This window comes from Canis lupus, chromosome X (genome assembly GCF_048164855.1).
Source record: "Canis lupus baileyi chromosome X, mCanLup2.hap1, whole genome shotgun sequence".
Lineage (NCBI taxonomy): Eukaryota > Metazoa > Chordata > Mammalia > Carnivora > Canidae > Canis > Canis lupus.
Window position 1 is genome coordinate 117,066,092 of NC_132876.1, and position 17,165 is coordinate 117,083,256.

A 17,165-nucleotide genomic window follows, 5' to 3' on the forward strand; every position below is an offset into this window, starting at 1 on the left:
GGCGCGACCGCCGAGCCGAGGCCAGACGCGCGGCTTCGGGGGCCGGGACGCGAGGACGGCGCAGCCCGGGCGCAGCTGGGGCGCCCGACTTCGGAGCCGAGGAAGTCCCTCTCGCAGCGCGGGTCGCGCGACGGGCGCCCCTGAGCGCACGCCCCGGAGGCCTCCTCCCAGCCCTCGGGACAGTCCTCAGGGCGCGAGGAGGAGCTTGCTGAGGACTTCGAGGCTGTCCGGAGCCAGCGAGCGCGAGCTGCGAAGGGGGAGTGGCGCTGGCGGGCTGGAGCTGGGAACCCAACGAGCGCCTGACCTTCCTCCTCCTCCTCCTCCTCCTCCTCCTCCTCCTCCTCCTCCTCCTCCTCGCCCCATTCGCGACTTGGGCTCTGGGGGAAGGTTCTAGCGGCCGCAGGAGGCCGCCCGACCTCTTTTCCTAGAAGGCTGGTGATGGATCTTCTGCTTCTGCACCCGCTGGGGCACTTGGAGCGCGCTGGTGGCGCGTGAGCCGGGCACTGCCCTCCGCCGCCCGCGGCCAGCGTCCGGCCAGCCCCGCCTGCAGCCGAGCCTGAGCCCCCTTCCTTTCCCGGTTCCAAGTCGCCAGCGTCCCGAGAGCGGGAAGAGCGTGGTCCTCAGGCACGGTCCCGCCGAGATGTCCGCGCAGAGCCTGCTCCACAGTGTCTTCTCCTGCTCCTCGCCAGCCTCGGGCGGCGCGGCCTCGGCCAAGGGCTTCTCCAAGAGGAAGCTGCGCCAGACCCGCAGCTTGGACCCGGCCCTGATCGGCGGCTGCGGGGGCGAGGCGGGCGTGGAGGGCAGCTCGCGGGGCGCCACCGCGGGTCGCCTCTGCTCCCCGCTGCCCGCGGCCGAGGGTCTCGGCCCCAGATCGGCGTCCTCTCCTCGGGGCCCACACCCCCGGGCCAACCGACTCCCACCCCCTAGACCCCTCTGCTCATCCTTCTCCACGCCCAGCACTCCGCTGGAGAAGTCACCGTCTGGCAGCTTCCACTTTGAGTATGAGGTCCCCCTGGGTCGCAGTGGCCTCAAGAAGAGCATGGCCTGGGACCTGCCTTCAGTCTTGGCCGGGCCCGGCAGCGGCCGCAGCGCCATCCTCTGCTCCTCCGGGGGTGGCCCTAATGGCATCTTCACTTCTCCCAGGAGGTGGCTCCAGCAGAGGAAGTTCCAGTCCCCCCCCAACAGCCACAGCCACCCCTACGTTGTGTGGAAGTCCGAGGTAGGTAGGGTACCGTGCTTTGCCTGCTCATGGCCCAAGGCTGGACACCTGGGCAGTTGTTTAATTGCCTCACATTTACAGAGCCAGGGACCCACTGAGAGGTTTCCATGGTGTGGCTGTCCCCCTTTGGCCCGTTAAGTGGTGCCTGGAAATGGGAGGTCTCTAGGGGCCACCGATGTGTGTCTTGTTAGGACTTCTTGGCTCCACTTTGGAGCAGTGGTGGGAGCTGGAGGGAGAGATGATGTTCTGCTTTCCTGTTTCTGCTACAGGCGATTTCAAAGGGTCATCTTATCCCTTCATCCAATGTGGATATTTTTCAGAACTCGAATGATCTAATTCCTATGCTCTTACAAGGATTGGATGTACTGTGTTTTGAAATATGCCTGCCATCTGGTTGTTCTACAGAGAATTCAGAAACATTGTTCTGGAGGGTGTTGTTGATAGTTTGTGTGTGTGTGTGTGTGTGTGTGTAGGTGTGTGTGTTTGGGTTGTGTGGGGAGTAACTACTAGAATTCTCGAGTTTTGATTTTTTCTTCTCCCTAAAGGTCTGATTTCAGAAATCTATGGTACCAAATAGCAGTTTAATCTAGGAGAAAAAGGATCTCTGCCTCAGGCTATGAAAGATCATGGAAATATGCCCAAATTCTACTACGGACAACTAGTAGTTAACGAAATATATGTCTATCAGGAATCTTTAATATATAGGGAACTCAGAGGGAGCTATTTGGTACCTTTAAAATGTTTGCCATCTGGTTAAGAAGAATGGCGAATAGAGCTCTTGGGAAACTGTGGTCGATGGGTACTTGGAAAGCAGCGTGCTTTTAGAGAATAAATAGTAGTTGTTTTAGAAATGAACAACTTCCAGTCTCTTTCAGTTCACAAATTCTATAGATTTGCCTTGGATCTGTTTCCATAAGGGAAGGGAGATTCCATTGGTTGTAATTAAAGATTTTAAAGTACAGTTAGAATTACAGAAATGAAATGAAATACCATGTAATTGCTGGAGATTTGGACTAAATCAAGGAAACACAACCAAGGAAAACAGTTTGAAAATAGCGTCCGAGATCATACCTCGCTCTGTTACCATGAGATAACTATGAAAATTTGTCTCTTAATAGACTGCCTTAGAAAAACCAACAGTATTAATCAAATATTAGTCTCACATATTAATAGAATATTAGTTATCATGTCACAGTAACATGCTGTTGGGTGGGGAGTATGGGTCACAAAAACTAACAAACATTGCTGACTGTTCTGCCTATTTTCTTGAGGAAGACAGGCAGTAGAAAGACAAGTCAGAGAACAAGAGATTCTTTCCCGACAGAGAATTTAGCATTAGAGAGAGGATAAAAAAATCTGGAGGTTGAATGTTTCTCGGTGTTTAGGAGGGGTGAATTCCTGCTATATATCTGACGCGCACATTATCAGAATAATTTGCATGAGTTGAGAGGAGAGAGAAATGCAAAAGCAAGCCAGGTTCATGGATTAGACAGCCACTGACGTTCACGTTTAAACCCAATCGCATCATTAAGAATGTCTCTGCTTTTCTTAACAACTGTACATACTTGGAATGTAGCATACAGATACTGTTGCTGTTATGACCAAAAGGTATTTTTCTGTAGATGACCATGGCTGGTTAGAAATTATCTTCTCCACTAAAATCTCATAATCGATGAACATGTATCTGAACTGCGGCAGTACTGGTGGCTTTTAACTGTTCTATGCAGCATTTGGGCAGTCTGCAAGCTTGTCCACCGTGACTCTCACCTCTTTGCAGGGTTAATACTTAGCACATGGCCAGCCTCATCTAGCAAAAGAACAACATTTTCTCATCGGATGTTCACGTGTGTGTGAGTGTGTGCATGTGCGCACGCACGCGTGTGCCCAATTTCTTTATTCTCGAGGCAGACATGGAGTGACTGGATGGACTGAAGGTCCAAGGCTGGATTTGTTTAGTAGAGGCCCAGATATTCTATTGTAACCCCTGGGTCTGGAATTTAATGGCCTAGATTACCTTTCAAAGGTTTAATGCCCTGGAACCTTCTCAAAAACCCGGGAAACTCCTCCAGTTGAGCACTGCTTGTTCTTCTCATTTTCAAACAAGCTGGATCCTCTCTCCTAAAAGAGAAGCTTTATCAATACTGTCAAAAGTCCAGCACGTGGATACCTTGCAAGGTTACTTGAAGTGGGATCTGGAGGAGCACTTTGGTTCCTGTGCCGTTCCTGGGTTGCTCTGGCTCAGGGTTTCTCAGCTTCTGCATTCTTCACAGTTGTCACCAGATGATTCTTTGTGGTAGAGGCCATCCTATGTCTTGTAGGATATTTAGTAGCATCCTGGGCCTCTACCCACTGGATGCCAGTAGCACTCCTCCCCGCCAGTGTGGCAATGACAGATGTCTACAGACACTGCTGAATGTTCTCTGGGGGGCAAAACTGCCCCAGTGAGGTGAATGTAGCACCTCATGCTGGTTATCTAGCAAGTGCTCATGGAAGTGGTTTCTGCCAGCATCAAGTTTCCCTGGGGCCTTCGTCCACTTTCAAAACCATGTACATCTCTCTTGAGTCACATAGGCCTCTTACGGTTTGTTAAACTATTCTGTTTCTCTTCCATTGAATCCATAGCCAAACCTGAGAATTCACCTTCATTCAGGTTTAGCCAGTGATGGATCACATTTATTTCTGCTTAATTCTTTGAGCAGATTCTCTGTTTTTAAACTAAATTGTTCATACACTGGCTTCCGCTCCCACAACTCTCATAAATGCCCGCAGCTCTATGCCTTGTGCTTACTCAAAGTTCCCAAATGGCCATTTTATGGTCTAAAACCAGGAGGTATTAAACAAAGTCAGCTATGACTCTATTAATATTTCCTTACTATGTGTTTCAGGACCATTTTAACAAAAACGGATTCATGGACATGCTGGGTAGAGTATCTGTTGAGTAGAAGGGAGAACAAAGGGATACATGGTGCACAGTGACACAGTCGGTACATGCTTCTCAACTTGTGTTCTTCTTAGAAGCCCATCTCTGTCCCTGATTCTGATGTCAAAGGAGTAAGGTCTCCTTCCAACCCTGACATTCTCCTAATTCTCATGGATCAGAGCTAGGATTATGCTCATAGCTGACTTGGAGTTTGCCAGCTTTGATAACCCATAATTAAAATGATCTTTCTCTATCCATGACTTCTTTTCGTCATTCCTCCCATAAGCACTTCTTAAGCACACGATTTCTCTAGGTACTGGAAATGCAGAGAGGCTAAAATATGATGTTGGCCCTTAAAGAGCTCAGTCTAATGACAAGGACAGATGAGTTGACCAATAGGTACAGTGCAGAATTCACCTTCACAGTGAGGGACTGGGCTGTGTGTGTTGGGCGGGGGAGGAGGGTGATGATTCATTGTGCTTCGGAGAATTTTGGAAGGCTTCACTGTGCAGAGAACACTTGAACTTGATCTTCAAGAGTGCCTGCCATTTAGAAGAGGGAGGGAGGTGGTTCCTTTGTGAAAGAGAAAGGAATGGACATGTAGAGGCACGGAGGAGTTGGTGATGCCAGAGTGTCCAACAAAGAGGACTTAGAGGGGCTTGAGTGCAACACTGGTTTGGAGGAGGGAGTGAGGACATCTATGGCTTATTTTATGTAGCAACCACATGGCTGTCTATATGGTAACCTAACGAGACCAGAAATCACACACATATTTGGGGGATAATAACTAACTATGGGTATGGATGCAAATGGCAGGAGGACCAAAGGACATGGCCTACACTCCAAGGTACCTCTTGTCATTAAACCCGCAGAGAGGTGAAAGGATGTAAAGTGCTTTTGAAGTTGGAAGTTTTGTATGCCTGGAGCATAGGCCGTGTCTCGTTGTGTATTGGATAATAGTATTCAAAAGTTTGGGTAGCATTCATTATGAAGAGCCCCACTGTGCACATCTCAGGGGTTTGGACTGGACATCTTGTGGAGTAGTGGTTCTCAACCTAGAGGTGACTTTGTCCCCAGGGGACATTTAGCAATGTCTGAAGACAGTTTGAGTTGTCACAGCTAGGGGTGGTGATATATTAGTTTCCTATTGCTGCCATGACAAATTACTCCAAACTTAGTGGTTTATTTTTTTATTTTTATTTTTATTTTTTTTCAAACTTAGTGGTTTAGAGCAACATAAGTTTATTACCTTACAGTTCTGGAGGTCAGAGGTCTGAAATGGGTCTCTTGGGCTAAAGTCAAAGTGTTGGCAGGACTGTGTTCTTTCTGAAGGCTCTACGATCTGTTTCCTTTGCTTTTTCATTGGTCCCCTTCCCCTTTCAAAGCCAGCCTTGTTGCATCTCTTTGACTCTCTTCCATCATCCTTTCTCCCTCTGACTCTCTTAAGGACCCTTGTAATTACAGTGGGCTCACCTGTGTAATCCAGGATAATCTCATTATTTTAAGGTCAGTTGATTAGCAACCTTTAATTTCATCTGCAACCTTCATGCCCCTTTGCCATATAACCTAACATATTCATAGGTTCCAGAGGTTAGGGTGTGGACATCTTTGGTGGGACATTATTCTGTTTACTATAGGAGGAGATGCTACTGGCATCTAGTTGGGGGAGAAGCCAGGAATGCTGCTAAACATCTTATGATTACAGGGCAGCTCCACTGCAAAGAGTTCTCTGGCTCTCAATGTCAAGCATGCCCAGGTTGAGAAAAGCTGTGGTGGAGAACGGGAGAAATTGGTGATTTTTTTTTTTTTTTTTTAGCATGAGGGTGTAACATGATCATATATGTGGTTCTCACCTGTGGATGAGTTTGCACCCTGAGCACATTTGGCAATACCTGGCAGCATTTTTGGCTGCCAGAGCTGGGGTAGGGTGTTGCTGCTGCTATCTGGTGGGTAGAGGCCAGGGATGCTGTTCATCACCTTGCAATGTATAGGACAGACCGTGACGACAAAGAATGATCCTGCTCGATACCTTTCAATAGTGCTGAAGTTGAGGAACTCTGCGTAATGTGCTACTTTATACAAGAAACTGAATTCTAGGTTTTGCTTTCCAGTACTGTTTTCTCTCATGCTTCTGGGTTCACTCTTTGTCGTTTTCTTCTTCTTTTCTGGTATATGTCAACCAGAGCTCTGAATTGGAAAAAAAAAAAAAAAGCCTTTCCGAAAGATACCGAGGATAGGAAAAAAATGTGGGGTGTCTAAATATATGTGTAGGGAACAATTGAGTGGTAAATATATAGTGGTGGAAACTGGAATTAAAATTTAAAATGTGGGCAGAGATGAATACTGTCGTTAAAAATAGAGGCTCACCGGTGTCACCAAAGAGGAAGTAATTAGAGTAAGAGCTGCAAATATGAAATTGACAAAGGCATTTTCCAAGGAATTATGTCTGAAATCCGCATAATGCCGTAAGAACTTATAAATTAGGAATATAGTTACTCAGCTTTCATATGCTCTCTCTTGGAATATCCCTCTGCTAGAATTCATCGCTAAAGTAATTTTAAACTTAAATAGAGACTAATGTGAAGGTAACTTCTCAGATGCCTGGACATTGAACTTTCACCAGAATTTAGGGATTTGCAGGTTGGAAAGAGCAAGTTTTAGACTCAGGAAGGACTACGGGGAGCATCTAGCTGCAGCCTCCTTATCTTACACTTAAAGAGAGGGACTGGAAGGATTAAGCTCAAATTCAAACAGGTTAAGGGCAGAGCTACCTGGAGATTCTTCTGGACTCGGTATAAACTGCCAAACTGCTGGAAAAAGTCTGCGGCCACGAGCACCTTATATCTTGGCAGGATCTTTTCTATCCCCATTACTTATCAGTTTTCTCGAAGGTACTGCAATTCTAAGACTCTCCTTAGAGCTCCTTTGGCTGGACTTCTGAGCAGACCTGCCACCCTGTCCTGCCCTGGCTCCTGCTCCCGCTCCTCCTTCCCCCCCCACACCGGTCACAACTGCTGCCTCTCCATCTCCAGCGTCTCCTCCTGCTCCTCTGTCTCTGTGCCACTCTTTGTCCACCCGTCCCCATGGTCTTGTGTTTTTCCTTCACATCGTTCTCCTGTGATGATCTCGTTCAGCCTTGCGACGTGAGCCATCATCCGTCTGGGGGTGATTGGGTTCCTCACATTTCTGATGGCCTCCTGGACGTCTGCTCCCGCTGTCCGCCGGACTCCGCGTGTTCTGTGTGTCCAGAGCAGAGCAGGTCAGTCCTCTTCCCTCTGAGCGCGGTCCCCTTTCTGCATTCCTTATTTTGGTTGGTGTCACCATTCTTCCGCCTGCTTACTTTTCCCAGGTTGCAGGCATCTCCAGCGCGCTCCCCTCTGCTTTCTCCTATCTTCTCAAATAAGTCACTCCATCCTGCTGTGTTTACTTCTCATTTGCTCCATTCTTCCTACATCTTTCTGCAGCTGTACCTTCTTCCTGCTGTTGCCTCGCTGGGTCCTCATAGGCTGTGGCCTCCTGCTTGGCTACCCTGCCTTCAGTTTCTCCCTCTTCCCATCTGGCTTATGGGCCTTTTCCTCCAAAGACACTTTGTAATCATGTTAACTTTCTGAGCAGAAACCCTTGCTGGGACTCAGTATGTACAGAATGAAATCCAAACTGCTTAGTGAGTCATTTCAAAGGCTTTTACAATAGAGTCTCGGCCCACCTTCTCCCCTTCCCCAGGAACTCTGGGCGGGGAAAGCCAAACCAGTCCCTCAGCTAGGCAGTCATCAAATATTTATTGAGTACCAGCTATGCCCTTGACATGGGGGATATACGTGGAACAAACAGGCATGGTCCCACAGGGTGCTTATCCTTTTATGAAAATAATACTTTCGGATAAATAGGCCCCTGTACTGTTCAGAATGCTGTGGCATTGCTACAGGAGGACTACCGTAGACAGGACAATGGCCCCCAAATATCCGTGTCCCTGTTCCCAGAACCCATGGATACACTACCTTACATGGCAAAAGGGACTATGCAGATGTGACTAAGGTAAGTATCTGGAGGTGGGGGATGATCTGGGGTTATCTGGGTGAGCCAATGGCATTACAAGAGTCCTTATAAGAGGGAAGCAGGAGGGTCAGAGTCAGAGAAGGAGATGTGGGGATAAATGAGTGGGAGAGAGAGAGAGAGGGAAGGAGGGGAGCCAGAGGGAGGAAGGGAGGGAAGAAGGAAAAGGAAGGATGACTTGGTTTTGAAGATGCTACACTGCTGGCTTTGAAAATGGAAGGAGGAGTCACATGCCAAGGAATGCAGCAGCCTCTAGAAGCTGAAAAGGGCGAGGATGTAGATCGTCCCCTAGAACCTGCAGAAGGGGTGTAGCCCTGCCAACGTCTTCATCCTAGTCCAGTGGGACTTCTGACCTCCAGAGCTGTGAGAGAATAAATGTGTGTTGTTTTAAGCTGCAATGTTTGTGGTGATTTGTCACAGCGGCCACAGGAAACCAACACAAGGACTAAGGGCAACTGGGATGTCTAAACTGAAAGCAGTGGATAAGGAGGCTTTGCCAAATGAAAAGGAAGGCAGGCGGCATGCTGGCTGGAAGGAACAGCCTGTAGGTCGGAGGGAAGGTAGGACACTTCAGGAACTTACAGAAGTCCAACAAGAATGGAGTATGAGAGTGCCAGATGGCAGAGCGTCAGTCTGACAGCCATCACACCTTCTCTCCTTCCTACTCTGCTTTTGATCACCTGGTCCCATATCTATCCGAGAAAGCTCCATTTCCACTTCTTGGCTCAACCAGATGCCATCTCAAAATAAATAAGCTTTGAGTATGGTGCATATCGTGACACATTCAGGGTTTGCAGAATCGTGAGCTTATTTTTCCACAGTGGGATTCTGATTCTTCCAGTCTGGTGCCTGCAGCCGGGAAAGTGTGTTTCATACCAGAATCCAGTCAATGACTGAGGGAGTCTGTATTCTGACAGCAGTTTTCCAAATCCCGGAGATACACCTTTGGGGCATGGAATCTTATTCTACAGTTTACTGCATCCTCTCTGGGCCGTTGCTTATGAAAAAGAGAGTGAGACTATCATTGCAACTGTGTTAAAATATGGCAGAAGGGGTGGAATGTAATGTGTGAAAAAATGGTAGTAGAGTGTGTTAGTAAGTAAAGAATGATATGCTCACGTGCTATTAGGGAACTGCAAATCGAAACCACAGTGACACACCACTTCATACCCACTAAGATGGCTGCAAAAAAGGGATAACAGGTGTTGGCAAGAATGTCTAGAATTTGAAATGCTCCTACAGTGTTGGTGACAATGCAGAATGGTACAGTGGCTCTGAAAAACAGCATGGTGGTTTCTTGAAAAATTAAACACAGAGTTACCATATGACTCAGTAATTCCACCTCTAGGTACATATTCAAGAGAAGTGAAAGTATATCCATGCAAAACCATGTCCATGAATATCCATAGCAGCATTATTGTAATAGCCAACATGGTGGAAATAACCAACTGCCCATCAGTAGATGAATGGATAAACACACTGTGTTCTAGCCCTACAATGCAAGATTATTTGGCAATAAAATGGAAAGAGGTACTGATACTTGCTAGAACGCGGATGAATCTTGAAAACAAGCTAAGTGAAATAAGCTAGTCACAAAGGGCCACAAATTATATGATTCTGTTTATATGAACTGTCCAGAATAGGCAAATCCAGACAGAAACAAAGTAGATGAGTGGCTGCCAGAGGCTGGCAGTAGGGAGGGATGGGGAGTGACTGCTAATGAATACTAAGTTTCTTTTTGGGATTTTGAACATGTTCTGGAATGAGATAGAGGTGATAGTTGCACAACCTGCTGAATATCCTTTAAGATGTTGCTGAGTTGTGCACTTTATTTTTTGTAGAAGATTTTATTTGTTTATTCATGAGAGACACAGAGAGAGAGAGGCAGAGACACAGGCAGAGGGAGAAGCAGGCTCCATGCAGGGAGCCCGACGTGGGACTTGATCCTGGGTCTCCAGGATCAGGCCCTGGGCTGAAGGCGGTGCTAAACCGCTGAGCCACCCCTGCTGCCCAGTTGTTCACTTTAAAAGGATGAATTTTGGGACACCTGGGTGGCTCAGGGATTGAGCATCTGCCTTCGGCTCAGGGCGTGATCCTAGGGTCCTGGGATGGAGTGCCGCATCAGGCTCCCTGCGTGGAGCCTGCTTCTCCCTCTGCCTGTGTCTCTGCCTCTCTCTCTCTCTCTCTCTCTCTCTCTCTCTGTATGTCTCTCTGTCTCTCATGAATAAATAAATAAAATCTTTAAAAAAATAAAAGGATGAATTTTATAGTATGCAAATTTTAATATCTGTTAAGAAAGAGTGGTGTTAAGAAAGAATGGTGTTTATAACTTTTAGAAAATATACCAATATTGTTGCCACAGCATCTTTTCAAGAAAACAGAAACATAAATGAACAGTTATGCAGTTGGCCTAGGTCTAATGCATGTGAAACGTTGTCCTTGAAGATGCAGCAAGGGAGGTAGTAATGGCTCGGGCAGATTCGATGGAAGAGTTGACAGCCAGCCCAGGATTTTCTGAGATTGGTTACCGTGGAGATTCTGTGTCCTGATTATTAGGCCTTGAAAGCAAGCGATTAAAAAGATTGTTTTTCACAATATGCAGGAACTTTAAAAACTGCTTATGATCTTGAAAAATTGCCTGGTCATATCACATCAGAGTTATTAAATAGCCAAAGATTTTCAGGAGCCATTAGAATTAAAAGCAACTTGGGAAACTGCTCATCAAACGATGTGCTGATGGACCCCAGAGAAGGCTAAGCCTAAACTGTTCATGTCTGTGGAGAAATCGGAAATGAATTGAGTTGGGTGGACTGCAGATCAAGGAAGATGGCACATTTTTGTTTCTGTATATCTTGACACCTCATGGGAATGGGTGAATTCATACCACTTATAGGAGCTGAAGTGTGAATAAGCATTGGATCAATGCTTGCATTGCTGATGACTTCATTTCTCAGGTGTTGAGAAACAATTAGGCAAGCTGGTACTTTGAGACCTAAATGGCTTTTGAGCAAAGTATCATTCTCATGTTGGAAATTCCAGTTGATTCCCTGTGCACTTATTTCAGTTGATGGGTGTTGATGGTAGTGGTAAGTGAAACAACAATTAGTGTTTGCAGAGTGCTCACCAATTTTTTTTGTTATTACTACAATTCTCTAGGATGACAGTATCAACATTTATTTTGTACATGAGGACACTGGGATTCCCATTAAGAGGTAACCAGACTTAGTTGGAGAGGAAAGGAAGTGAATGGGTTAGAGCTGGACTCTGAGCCAGACTGCCTGGGTTCAGATCCCAGCTCTGCCTTGTAACCTTAAAGAAATTGCAAAGCATATTTCTGTCTCAGTTTCCTCATCTGTAAAATGGGGATAAAGTGTGTACCTCAGGAAATTTTTGTGAGGATCTCAAGAATTAATTACTTGGAAAGTGCCCAGCAGATAGGAAGTACTACAAGATGCTAAGGCCAACGAGGTTAAATAAATGGAAGATGTGTTCAGGTCACACAACTAGGAGGCAACCTAGGTAGGACTTGGATTAAAACATTACAGTAGTAGAAAATATTTATTCTTCACCTACTGTATGCTGGGAAACTGGGTCTTTCTACTGTGGCAATCAAAGAGGGCTTAGGTGATCAACAAGTGAATGAGTAGAACTAGTTGAGTTGGACAACAGCGCAAGGTAATTGGAAATGGATTTTGCCAGCTGTTAAGTAAGATATACTTTTCATGATAGGCATTGGAGCAACAGCAGGCTGTCACCCCTGGTGTTTTGGCCTAGTGACTTGGAACACAGGAATTTGCCAGACTTGCTTTGTGGATTTGTTATAACCCAACATGCCAACAGGCCTAGGGGTAATAACCTTCATTCCCACACACTAGTCATAGTAACTTATTGCATCAGACACTTTTTGTTTGTAGAATACTTACAATGTTGGAAACTGGATAGCTCCCAGTCCAGCCCTGGTTCTCTAGCTGGTAAATGGCAGACTGCTTTCTCACTTCAAGCCCGGTGTTTTTCTCACCTCCTCATACCACCACTATCATGTGAGATCAAGCTGACTTTTTTCATGGCTCATCTTTCCAGGCGAACAAGGTACCATCACTAAATCAAGGTTATACCATCTACATTCAGATGCTTTTTTTTTTTCCTCTCTCAAAATCTAACTAACTCCCATGAACATTTCTAGACAGACTTCAGCAGTCTGGGAACAAAAGAGAATATTAGGAGGGGAAAAGCTTCTAAAATTTTTTCTATGTAGTCCAGACATCCGTGTGATACTTAAATCCTATTTATGAGATCCCCAGTCTATGCCTGGACTGTCCAAATGAAGACCTTCAGAGTTCTGACTTAAGTTTAAAATGGACATGGAAATTCTTCCTGAAATTGTGTAAAGAAGTACAGGTTGGCTTAGCTTTCCTTGTGAGGGTCAACACAAAGTTTGGTCATATTTGCTTTTTGGCAGATAAGAATTGTGAACATGTTAGACTAGAAGAATAGTTTGAAGTTAAACTATTGACCCAAGGTTATCTTGTAAACTCCTAATGGAAATCCAGGATTAGAACTCACTGTGTCCAGGTTTTTTGCTGTTAGACCCAGTGCGTCAGGTTTCTTCCTTTCATGATTTATAAGTGAGTTCAAAGACAGGTGCAGTTTTCATAATTCCATCAAAAGGGTCTTTTAGCGAGCCCCTGAAGAGGTGTGTTGAATCTGGATTCTAATGTCAGTATGTTGTCAATAAATGGTGCTGTCAGAATGTGTTTGTTCACACGCCAAGAAAATAAATGGGAAAGTTGATATGGAGATGGTAAGCTGACTCGAAGTCAGCTTGGAGTGAGCTCCAAGTCGGAGTCCCAGACAAGCTTCAGGAGTGCTGAGTTGTAAACTCGGTAAATGTATTGTCGTTCTGCTACAATGGCATCTTTTAATTTATCTTTAAAAATCTTTTAATTTTTGTAAATAATCTTCTAATTTAAGTAAATACATCATTTTTTTTTCATATAGCTGAGAATACACTGTTAAACACTGGTAAAGTGTTATGGAAATAATGGAATATTTAGGTTCTTGTTCAGAATTCTTTTAGTTGAAATAAGTTTTTCAAGTTTTTTTTTTAAGATTTTATTTGTTTGAGAAAGTGAGAGAGCATGAGTGGGGGAGGGGCAGGGAGGGGAGAGGCAGAGGGAGAAGCAGACTCCTCGCTGAGCGGGGAGCCTGGTGCGGGGCTCAACCCCAGGACCCTGATATCATAAGCTAAGCCAAAGGCAGACGTTTAACCGAGTGAACCGCCCAGGCACCCCAGAGTTATAAATTTTAAACAAATGAAATAATGCATTTCTCTTTGCAGTATTATTCAGAATTTTGGTTCTCCCTGAGGGAAGCTAGATGCAGAAGTGTCAAGTGGGTCATGACTGTCAAGTTTGTCTCTCCTCATCTAGAAATATCTCTCTTATAGAAAATGTTTAAATTCCTGGTATGTATTTTACTGTCCTTATAAGGTATCATTTCTAATTTATATGAAGATATGGTAAATGTATCTTATGTAGATGTTCACTGAAATCCAAAACTTGTAAAAAAGAAGTTATTTTTTAAATTCACTGAATGGGAAAGTTGAATCGTCAAGAAGAAAATTAACTTAGTATACCTACAAATATTTTCTCCAAGTCATTGTTTCTATGCAGTATCTTTATAGTGCAGAAAGTTTTTCTTCTTTTCTTTCTTTCTTTCTTTTTCTTTTTTGAGGCAGCATGTGCATGTGTGAGTGGGGCAGCATGAAGGGGGCAGGGGAGGGACAGAGGGAGAGGGAGAGAGAGAGAATTTCAAGCAGACTCTCCACTGAGTGTGGAGCCAGATGTGGGAATTCCATCTCATGACCCTGAGGTCATGACCTGAGCCAAGATCATGACCTGAGCTGAAATCAAGAGTTGGATGCTCAACCAGCTGAGCCACCCAGGAGTCCCAATTTTTTTCTTTTATTTGGACAGACTTCTTCTAGAGTTTTATTTATTTACCTTTACATCTTTTAATTTAACTTTTATTTATATTTAAAATTTTTTAATTTAAGTACAGTTGATATATAGTATATTAATTTCATGTGTACAACATAGTGGTTCAACACATATATGTATATATATGATGAAATTTTCACCACAGTGTAATTATTCTTCACCACTATGCAAAGTTATTACACTATTACTGACTATATTCCCTGTGCTGTACTTTTCATTCTCATGATTTATTTATTTTATAACTGGAAGTTTGTACCTCTGAATCCTCTTCGCCTATTTCGCCTTCCACACCTGCCCCCCCCACCCATTGTTCTCTATAGTTATGAGTCTGTTTCTCATTTTTGTTGTTGTTTTTTTTGTTTTGTTTTGTTTCTTAGATGCCACACATAAGTGAAATCATATGATTTTTGCCTTTCTCTGTCTGGCCTATTTCACTTAGCATGATATCCTCTAGGTTCATCCATGTTGTCACAAATTGCAAGATTTCATTCTTTTTATAACCGAGTAATATTTCATTGTGTGTGTGTGTGTGTGTGTGTGTGTGTGTATAACACATCTCTATCCATTCCTCTATTGATGGACACTGGGGCTGCTTCCATATCTTTTGTTTTTTATATTTATTTTTTTAATTTAAATTCAGTTTGCTCATCCCATTAAGTGCCCTCCTTAGTGCCCATCACTCAGTCACACCATCCCCCCTCCCCTTCTGCAACCTTTTATGTTTTTACATTTTTAAAGACAAAGAGGGAAAGGGAGGGAGAGAGAGAAAGGTGGGGGAGGGGCAGAGAGAATCTTAAACTGGTTTCACACCCAGCACAGAGCTCAATCTCACAGCCCTGAGATCATGACCTGAGCTGAAATCAAGACTCGGGGTGCTGAACTGAGCCACCCAAGCACCTCTGCTTCTGTGTCTTGGCTATTGTAAATAATGCTGCAATAAACATAGGGGTGCATATATTTTTTGAAATAGTGTTTTTGTTTTCCTTGGGTAAGTACCCAGAAGTAGAATTACTGGATTGTTTGGTATTTCTGTTTTTAGTGTTTTTTTTTTTTTATGATAGTCTCACAGAGAGAGAGAGAGAGAGAGAGAGAGAGGCAGAGAGGCAGAGACACAGGCAGAGGGAGAAGCAGGCTCCATGCACCGGGAGCCCGATGTGGGATTCGATCCCGGGTCTCCAGGATCGCGCCCTGGGCCAAAGGCAGGCGCCAAACCGCTGCGCCACCCAGGGATCCCCTGTTTTTAGTGTTTTTTAGAATTTTAATTCTAGTATAGTTAACATGTAGTGTTATATCAGGTGTACAATATAGTGATTCAACAATTCTTTTTTTAAATTATTTATTTATTTATTCACAAGAGACACACACAGAGAGAGAGGCAGAGACACAGGCAGAGGGAGAAGCAGACTCCCTGCAGGGAGCCCGATGGGGGACTCCATCTGGGGACTCCAGGATCACACCCTGAGCCAAAGGCAGGCGCTAAACCGCTGAGCCACCCAGGGATCCCTCGACAATTCTATACATTATTCAGTGCTCAGCATGAAACGTACTCTCTTAATTCCCTTCACCTACTTCACCCATTTCTCCACCTGCCTCTGCTCTGGCAACCATCTATAGTTAAAAGTCTGTTTTTTGGTTTGTCTATTTTTCCTTTGTTCATTTGTTTCTTAAATTCCATATATGAGTCAAATCATACGGTATTTGTCATTCTCTGACTTATTTCACTTAGCATTATACTGTCTAGATCCATCCATGTTGTTGAAAATGGCAAGATTTTATTCTTTTCCTTTATGGCTGAATGATATTTCATTGTATATATATACCACTTCTTTATCCATTCATCTATCAATGGACACTAGTCTGGTTTCGTACTTTGGCTATTTTAAATAATGCTCCAGTAAACATCAGGGTACAATATATTTTTTCATATTCTTTGGGTAAATACCTAGTAGTAGAATTACTGACTGAATCATATGGTAATTCTGTTTTTATTTTGAGGATCATCCATACTGTTTCCCACAGTGGCTGCGCAGCTTGCATTCCCACCCACAGTGCACAAGGATTCCTTTTTCGCCACCTCCTCACCAACCCTTGTTGTTTCTTGTGTTTTTGATTTTAGCCATTCTGACAGGTGCGATGTAATATTTCATTGTGGTTTTGATTTGGATTTCCCTGATTTGTGATGTTGAGCATCTTTCGGTGTGTCTGTTGATCATCTGTATGTCTTCTTTGGAGAAATGTCTGTTCATGTCTTCTGGCCATTTTTAAGTTGGATTTTTTTTGAGTGTTGAGTTGTTTAAGTTCTTTATGTATTTTGGATACTAACCCTTTATCAATTATGTCATTTACAAGTATCTTCTCCCATTCAGTAGGTTGTCTTTTAGTTTTATTGATTGTTTCCTACACTGTGCAGAAGCTTTTTATTTTAATGTAGTCCCAATAGTTTATTTTTGCTTTTGTTTTTCTTGCCCCAAGAGGCATATTTAGAAAAATGTTGCTGTGGCTGACATCAGAGAAATTACTGCCTGTGCTCTCTTTTGGGATTTTTATGGTTTCAGATCTCACATTTAGGTCCTCAATCCATTTTGAGTTTATTTTTGTGTATGATGTAGGAAAATGGTCCGGTTTCATTCTTTTCCATGTAGCTATCCAGTTTTCCCAGCACTATTTGTTTAAGAGATTGTTTTTTTTCCTATTGCATATTCTTGCCTCGTTTGTCAAAGATTAATTGATCTTATAATTGTGGGTTTATTTCTGGGTTTCCTATTCTGTTCCATTGATCTATGTGTTTGTTATTGTGCCAGTACCATACTGGTTTGGTTACTACAGCTTTGTAGTATATATTGAAATCTGGAGTTGTGATACTTTCAGTTTGTTCTTCTTTCTCAAGATTGCTTTGGCTATTTGAGGTCTTTTGTGGTTCCATACAAATTGTAGGATTATTTGTTATAGTTCTGTGAAAAATGATGTTGGTATT

At 44.1% G+C, this 17,165-nt stretch overlaps 1 protein-coding gene across 1 annotated transcript in view; it reads left to right on the forward strand.

Annotated features, from left to right (window-relative positions):
* The first annotated feature begins 347 nt into the window (after positions 1-347).
* ARHGAP6 (Rho GTPase activating protein 6) overlaps positions 348-17,165 on the forward strand; it is a 483,961-nt gene continuing 467,143 nt past the window's right edge. Inside the window, exon 1 of the mRNA XM_072817848.1 lies at positions 348-1,219. Within this exon, the coding sequence (XP_072673949.1) occupies positions 641-1,219 (579 nt within the window). The 5' untranslated portion in view covers positions 348-640. The remainder of the gene's footprint in view (positions 1,220-17,165) is intronic.